Here is an 8,989-nt window from a genome sequence, read left to right as displayed (position 1 = left end):
TTAAATAACCACTTTCCCTTTGCAATCAGATTTGTTATTAAACAAGCGACCCTTACATCACATGCGCGGATTAAGGTCACCAGAAGTCACGTGCATACGAACTTATCTAGGTCGATTTTTTGTCTTGCAAGACAATAAATATATAGACACCTATTTCATGTATTTAATGCATTTAATTTGTGGATATCAAATGAAATTGTACAAGAAAAGTGCAGTTTAGTAGATATAATTCAAAGTTAAGGTACATTTCAAAAGAAACGAATATTTACGAAAATGACAGCTAATGCAGCTTTAAAGTGATTCTATTACTCCAAAAAAACATGAAAATGAAGCCAATGTTCCTGATTTTCTTTTACATAGTGATCTAGATATATTCATGAAATACAGAAGTCTAATAGATCAATACGAACTTGTCCATTCATTCCCTTTCTGAAGAATTAAAAAAAGTACGTTAAGAAAATCTCACGTTTCACCAGTTACATTGAGAAAATTTGGAACCCTGCTAAAAATAATTTGAAACATTTCAATTATTTATACTTCATGTGCAGAAGTCTTTACTTATGGCTAGTGGGAACTTTTATTTTCTTTCAATAAATTTGTCTTATTATCTATTTTTGTTTGTTAGAGACAAAATATAAACATAGTACAGCCAATGTACTTAAAGACAATATAATTACTCCATAGACAAGATAAGTACACATATTTATCAGAATGTGAGGGCCTATTTATTTGCGTAAAACATGACATGTGAGCAGAAAAAGTGTATAATGAAATAGAATATATTTGTTTCAAGATTTAACTTTGAAGATAACATGAAAACAGACAAATCATTATTAACTGTATAAATAAAGTAAAATAAGGGAAACTTAATAATTAATTAGCAACTCTGACAAAAACAAAACTGGGGGTACTATATTTAGTGTGGCAAGTGCGACGTTACTAAACACAGTAAGGGAAAGAAACAATTTGCTTCAAACTTTTCGCTTTATATCATTTATTTAGTTCAAAATATACCATGTTTGTATATGCGTTGTAAGTGTTTGTTTACGAACTTTAACGTTTACACCATATCGCATATCATATATCACGACTATAGTCCTATATCACATACTCTATATCATACCTCTAGACTTATATCGCATACCCTATATCATACCTCTAAACTTATATCGCATACCCTATATCATACCTCTAGACTTATATCGCATACCCTATATCATACCTCTAAACTTATATCGCATACCCTATATCATACCTCTAGACCTATATCGCATATCCTATATCATACCTCTAGACTTATATCACATACCCTATATAACGACTATAGACCTATATCGCATACCCTATATCATACCTCTAGACCTATATCGCATACCCTATATCATACCTCTAGACCTATATCGCATACCCTATATCATACCTCTAGACTTATATCGCATACCCTATATCACAGATCTAGACCTATATCGTATATCATATATCACGACTATAGACCTATATCACACACCCTATGTCATACCTCTAGACTTATATCGCATACCCTATATCATACCTCTAGACTTATATCGCATATCCTATATCACAGACCACACATGAAGTATAGTTAAAATACAAGTTGTAATGTATATGACATGTCAAAATCTGTATCACATGTCAAACCTCTATACCTATATAACTATATCGCACCGTGGGACAGTGGCCCTTTAGGTGATGTAGGAGTCTGGGGTTGATACTGCATGTGATACAGATTTTGTAAACAGAATAAAATAATACATTTAAATTCAAAAGGTACAATACTGAAATTGTTTTGTAGTAAATAAACTGCATTACCCCACCACCTAAAAAACTATTAAACCCAACAAAGAAACAAACAAACATTTTCATGCAGATTCATGTAGAGTAGTATTCGGAGGAATATTATTTGAAACTTCATTCCCACTGCTCACTGAGTTACTATGTCTGAAAAGGAAAGACATGTGCATGTAAATAGTGTTCAAGGTAAATAGCATACTACATACTCTGAATACTGTCTACCGCTAACAGTATTAGTAGTAGTTGGCCGTTGTTGCACTGAAATTAATGATACCGTAAAATGTCAAATGGTCAATGTATACCACATATTTAAAGAAACACAAATTCTCTCCTATGAAGGACAATATTAACCAAAAAAATAAAAAAAATAACAATACAGTACCCCCAGAGAAATATCAGTACAGTGACTAAAAAATAACAATACAGTGCCCCCAAAAGAAAAAGAATAACAGTTCAGTGACGTGGACCCCCCCCCCCCCGAAAAAGAAAAGAATAACAGTACAGTGACCCACAAAACAAAGACAATACAAAACTTAATTGTCAATATATACATGTATTTGGTAGAACCACCTTTTGTCCGAAAGAGCTATCAACACGCCGGCCTAGAAATTGGAGTAAGCCACTCGAGTGCAATATAGACGTTTATTGAAAATATAACGACCATTGCAGCCTTGAAACATGAATGTGTTTTACAACATTGGTATGCCATATCAGTAAAATAATGAAAGTTTTGATTATCAAAAAAGGTCATGTCGATAAGAATTTTTTAATTCAATTGACACAATTGTAAATTTTCTATTGAATTCTATAGTTTTATCTATAATTAGCTATATAATTTATATACCTGCTGAGCATGTAGCGTACAAATGCTAGTACAATACATAAAACGACAATAACAACAGTTATTCCAACAATCAAACCTGTAACAGAATAAAGACTGATTTATAACCCTTTTCAAGCAATATGAATCGAAACATCTTTAAAATGTGTTGATTAAAAACATTTAACACAAGACATATCGGTACGAAATACATTTAAAAAAAATACCACGCAAAGTTTATTCATGGGAATATGCAATACCGTGAGTACTGCAAAAACGAATGGGGTAATCATGGAAATATACAATACCGTGAGTACTACAATAAAAGGGGGAAATCCTGGAAATATAAAATACCGTGAGTACTACAAAAAAACGAAAGAATAATCTTGGGAATATCCAATACCGTGCGTACAAAATAGATTCAGGGCATTTAGAATACCGTGAGTACTACAATAAAAGGGGTTATCCTGGGAATATTCAATACCGTAAGCACTACAAAAAGAGGACAATCATGGGAATATACAATACCATGAGTACTACAAAAGCAAGGGTGGTAATCCTGGGAATATATAATACCTTGAGTACTACAAAACAAAGAGGTAGTCATGAGAATATAAAATACCATGAGTACTAAAAAAAGCAAAGTGTTAATCCTGAGAATATAAACTACCGTAAGCGCAACGATAACAGGGGACTATCCTTGGAATATAAAATACCGTGAACATTATAATGAAAGGGGTAATCCATGAAGTATACAATACCGTGATAACTACAATAAAATGGAGGTTATCTTGGGAATATTCAGAATGGTGAGTACTTTAAAAAATGGGGAATAAAAATATAAAGTGAGTTCTAAAAACAAAGAGGCAGTAATTGAAATTTATTGTACTGTGAGTACTACAAATCAAAGGAGGTAATTTTGGAAATATAAAATACCGTTCTACAATAAAAAGGGGGAATCCTTGGGAATAATAAATACCGTGAGTACTACAAAACAAAACGACAGTCATAGAAATATAAAACAGCGTTAGTACTACAATAAAACGGGGTTTTTTCTAGGAATACAAAATACCGCGAATACAACAATAAAAAAGGAACTTGGGGTAATCAAGGGAATAAACAATAAATAATACTACAAAGCATAGGGGCTGTAATGGGAATATAAAATACCGTGAGTATAACAATGAAAATGGGTAATCATAGAAATATAAAATATCACGAATACTACAAAAGCAAAGAGGTAATCCATGGAAAATAACAATACCGTGATTACTTCAATAAAAGGGGGAAATCCTGGAAATACAAAATACAGTAAATATTACAAAAAGGAAAGGACAGTCATGGAAATATAAAACACCGTGAATACTACAATAAAAGGGGGTTATTCTGGGAATATGCATTACCCTGCATACTACAATATAATGGGAAATAATGGGTATATAATATGCCGTGAGTAGTACAAGAAAAGGGGTAATCGTGAGAACTACAAAACAAAGTTGGTGGTAATCTTTGGAATATACAATATCGTCGATAAGTGTTTTATATTCAATTAACACAATTATTATTTTTTATTTAATGAAATAAAGGGGCAGTCTTGGGAATATCAAATACCATAAGTACTACAAAAACGAAGGGGTAAACATGGGAATATACAAACACGTGAGTCCTACAATAAAATGGAGTAGTCATGGGAATATCTATTACCGTGAGTATAACAGAACAAATGAGAAATCATGGGACTATACCAAACCGTGAGTACTTAAAACAATAAAGGGATTATCATGCTTATATAGAATACCTTGGATACTATAAAACCAACAAATCTTACAATATAATGAACTGAATAAAATATCTTTGACAGGTAGAGGTTGTTTTACTTTCAAATTTGAAACGATACTTAAAACCATTGTGCAGCATTATGTTTTACTTTAATTTTCAAGTTTACTTTTAGTTTTGATATATGCATTGGAGAACGTGTCTGTTTAAACAAAATTAGTAACACCTCATTGTCAAACCTGGGTACATCATTGAACACCTCAAAGCTGTAAACTCATAGAAGGAAATCAAAGACATATTCATTATTTTATCCTGTCAGGTAAGGTAAAACATACAACCATTAATGTTTTATAATCATTTTATAGTAAATACCTATAATTGTTTTATTAGAATCTGTAGAGCTAGTGTCTGTTTGATTATTATTTTGTGTAGTACAAGCACTACTGTCAGCAACGCAGACTCCATGACATCTTTGTTGACCTTCAGGACAATTAGAGGTCACCAAACCTATAATTTCAAAGCCATACTATATTCGACTCGATATTATTCTACCCTAAGTCACAGTGATAGTGTCTTAAAGAATGTTCTTTTTCAGTCAAAATCTTTGTTATACGATACGCTATCAAACGCATTTAAACTCTATCAGTTTTTTCTGCTGAAAAAATGAAGAAAAAAACGATCTTTTGCTGTATGATAAAAAAAATTAATGTTTATGAAGTGTAAATATAACTTTGGATAGAATTAAATTAAATGCAATATACTGTTACACTCACAAGATGATTGGAAGCTTTATAAATGTACTAAGTAAGTAAACACACATTAATACCGTCTTTAAAAGTGTTTTAACAGTTTTGTAGTAGATTAAATGTATTTTGCATTGAAATTGACATACTATGAATTTTGTGAAATATCCTTTGTTCATAACAGTAATAAAAGGAAAGATAATGGTCAAATCAGTAATTGATTATTTTGTTAAGGAGAGTGACAAACCGAATTGTAATTGTATATAATTCAATCTTTGATATGTGTTGGAATTAACCTTGCAATATGAAAGAAAATGATCCGATCTTTATATATAACATAATCTATGCAACAATTTCTATCGATAATAACGTCGTTGTTTCTTTAACTGATGGGACAGCAACTTTAATATTTTAAAGTTTTATAGCAAAGCAGGAATCTCTAAAATTGCACCGCATTACTTTTGAACTCTTATTTACTTATGCATAATTACTTTTTGTGTTGTTGTTGAATAAAATGGCTATCAATCACACTTTAATGGAGATAAGAACATAAAGTCGTATTATAAATATGCTATACACAAAGCTAATGTCAGGATGTCTTTACCACTTCCTCTTTGTTGGACGCCCTGTGATTTTGAAATTTCATTATGATGATTGTTAATAGGTTAAGACTGTGATATATATTGAGTATATAAATTCTTATCACTTGAATTTCTTACATGAATCTTCGTCAGATAAATCCCCACAGTCAGTGGTGCTGTCACACCATTGACTGCTCGGAATACATTCACCATTCGTGCATTCCCTTTGGTTAACGGTGCATGTTCCGTGTGTCAAGAACCAAATCAAACATTCTGTTAAGGTGTGCAGGATATTGATAATGCATTTTCAAGCACAAATTTATCGTAATGAAACGACATGAAAACCGTATGCAGATTTCCTATATTGTTTTTATTTCTCACATAAAACAAAATATACCTGCGATATGGTGTACATTGGTGTACTATGTAAAAGCAATTTTTGAAACAGAAATACGAACATTTTAATTATAAATAATTTGAGAATTTATTATCTTAGACAATTTTGAAAATTATTTTTATTGCAGCAACGTCAATATGAACATGCGCATTATGATATTTCATGATTATACTTAACAATGACATATTAAACAGCCTGTATAGAACCATATATGTTACACAAATCACCATCCAATGTATATATTTACTGCACTAGCGTTAAATACTTAATAACAGGACGTTAGTATATATATCTTCCGTAGCATATATACTCGCTTTCTTATGCTTCAATAAAAAATTTCGAACCAAAATACTCAACTAATTTTTCAGAAAGTTTTTTAGACGAGTATGTACAGCATTGTCATTATACTACTTATATGTGATTTAATATCAATTTTGTCCGATTTGTTTTTACTTTTATGGAACGAATAAGTGTTCGGCAATTTTGTTTTCTGTTTGGTTACTTCATTTTTAACGAACGATGAAGTTTTGTACCATGCATATGACGTAATTGACATGGATATGTCCGCACTCCATGATTTAAACAACCCTTAACAGAATAAAAAATAACTTTTTAGCACAGTACGAACTTGTTAAAATGAAATCTAGTAAAATAAAAAAAAATGAAAGAAATAATTGTACCTTTAACAGTGTAAACGAAATACCCTTTGTGAATCGTGAATGGGGCTGCATTATTGACACTAGACTATAACCAGATTATACTCACTTGCAATATAATGGAGCAGGACATATTTCACATTACTAGTGTTTAGGTACTACCTTTATTTTGTCTTGTTTTCCTTATCTTCTGTTTTTCAAGAAAATTGTTTTATTCAATTTGCTACACTGTAAATGAAGGCCATCTTTGGTTCCATTTTTCCATTTTTGGTGGAGTCCGAGTTGCTCATTTACGTTTGTAACTTTGTATGTATGATTTTAGTTAGTTTGTGTTCTTTGTTGTGTGTGTCTGTTTTCCATGTCTGGTCTTTGTCCCTGGATTACAGTCTTTTGAATACCGCTATAACCTTAGTTCCCTTGATTACTCTTTCAAGTACAGACCCTGCTTTGTTTTTAATTTTGAGGTATTTCAAGTTTTCCAATGCTGACATTTCGGTATTTTTGCAGAAATGTGGACAAATTTAATCATGTAAACTGACAAAAACTATAGAGAGTCGTGTAACATCTTAAAGACCAGGGGAACAAATGAATAAAAAAAAACGTATACACACTGAAATCAGACGAAATACATTGTATTTTGTTTGTTTGTTTGTTTGTTTGTTTTTTTTTTTTTTTTTTTTTTTTGGGGGGGGGATAGTGTTTTTATATTTTGGAAATTTTTTTTTTGTAGTTAAAAAGAAATGATTTGGATAAGAAGAACAATTCATTAATTTTCTTAAACAAAGGTAATACAGCTACATATTGGTTTAAAAGAAGTATGACTTATTTGTTAACAAGCATCGCGTCTACCGTACAGCATCTCTTAACACTGCAATATATCTGCTATACTTAAGGGAATAAGTATACGACGGGTTACTGAACATAAAGAATAGGTCATATTGTTCATGGATATCTTATCAGTATCGTATTCTATAATTGCTTGGTATAAAAAAAGTAGAATAACTATAATCAGATATGCTCGAAACCTCAATATGATATTTTTTTCATTCTATAGATTCAGTAGAAATAGTTTTTAACTTATGAACAAAATAATTGAAAAACTGATGAATACAAACAAAACTTACTTCTTTAAGACAATAACCCATCACCGTCACTGTGATTAAAGGATAGAAAACTAAGTGTTCCATTTTCATTAACTGTTAATACAAAATAAATATGAAGATTATACGGGAATGTAATAATTTCTATCTTGTTGAATATCCTCTGACTAATATTTATAAAAAGACAATAGTGTTCTTTTTGTACAACTGATTTTTGTTTAGGTTCTTAGATATCCTCGTTTGTTTGTTTGTTTGTTGTTTGTCATTTTTATGATGTTGTTGTAGAAAACATCTTTTATTTATTCCGACCAAGTCGAAGTTGAGAACACTTTGATATCAAGTGACATCAATGATGCTTATCCATGGCGAGCTAACAGATATAAATTACAACTTTGCATTTCATTGGACAAATGTGATAGCAACCGTAAAATTTACGGCTGCATATGGGGCATTAGTGTCCGGCATATTTTCAATAACTTTAATATATTAAATAATCTTTTATAAATTGATCGGTTGGGATATTTTTGTTTTAAGCTAGAACTTGTTTAAGTTTGATTTTTTAATGAAAGAATGCATAAATTTCGCTACTTCAAGTTGAAAGAAATCTATATACTTATTTATATCATTCAGCGTTTTGGAACTGTGCATTCGAATGATTATGAATATACATAACTGCATAATAATACAAAAAAGTAACTTACGTTATTGAAGTCTAGGTTCAAATTGTAACCGTAGTATCTACAGAATTTGGTAAAGAGAATCTCATTTTATATATGATGTAACAGAAAATTTTCGAAATACCATTAAACTTTCAATTACGTAGACATAATTTTAAATAAGCGAATCAAGTAAATACAGTAAAATCAATTGTTGTCAAGGAAGTAACTGATCAGGAAGTTTATATATCATTACATGGAAAACATAATATCAAAAATAAAATTCGCTTAAATAATTCTATTTATAAAAACTTGTTTGAACATCGACACAAAACACCTTTTATGTCAATACATTTAAATTAGAAATGCAAAATAATCCTCATTCTATGAATATAGGTTAAAAAGGACGATGATTAGAACACGACACAGGGTAATAATGCTCCGAGGT

The 8,989-nt window shown here is 30.8% G+C and overlaps 1 protein-coding gene across 1 annotated transcript; it reads right to left on the bottom strand.

Annotated features, from left to right (window-relative positions):
- Positions 1-977: 977 nt before the first annotated feature.
- On the bottom strand, positions 978-8,751 carry LOC148596510 (uncharacterized). The gene is made up of 6 exons (XM_088563106.1): positions 8,587-8,751; positions 7,910-7,981; positions 5,871-5,985; positions 4,781-4,915; positions 2,657-2,732; positions 978-1,959 (listed from the first exon to the last, which is right to left on the bottom strand). The coding sequence occupies exons 2-6, from the start codon at positions 7,976-7,978 to the stop codon at positions 1,881-1,883; spliced, it is 474 nt and encodes a 157-aa protein (XP_088419232.1). The 5' UTR covers positions 7,979-7,981; positions 8,587-8,751; the 3' UTR covers positions 978-1,880.
- Between the last annotated feature and the right edge of the window lie 238 nt (positions 8,752-8,989).

Source organism: Perna viridis, chromosome 15 (assembly GCF_037379345.1).
Source record: "Perna viridis isolate PV_CMFRI_1.1 ecotype Kerala chromosome 15, ASM3737934v1, whole genome shotgun sequence".
Taxonomy (NCBI): Eukaryota; Metazoa; Mollusca; class Bivalvia; order Mytilida; family Mytilidae; genus Perna; species Perna viridis.
This window is presented reverse-complemented; position numbering and strand designations above follow the sequence as displayed.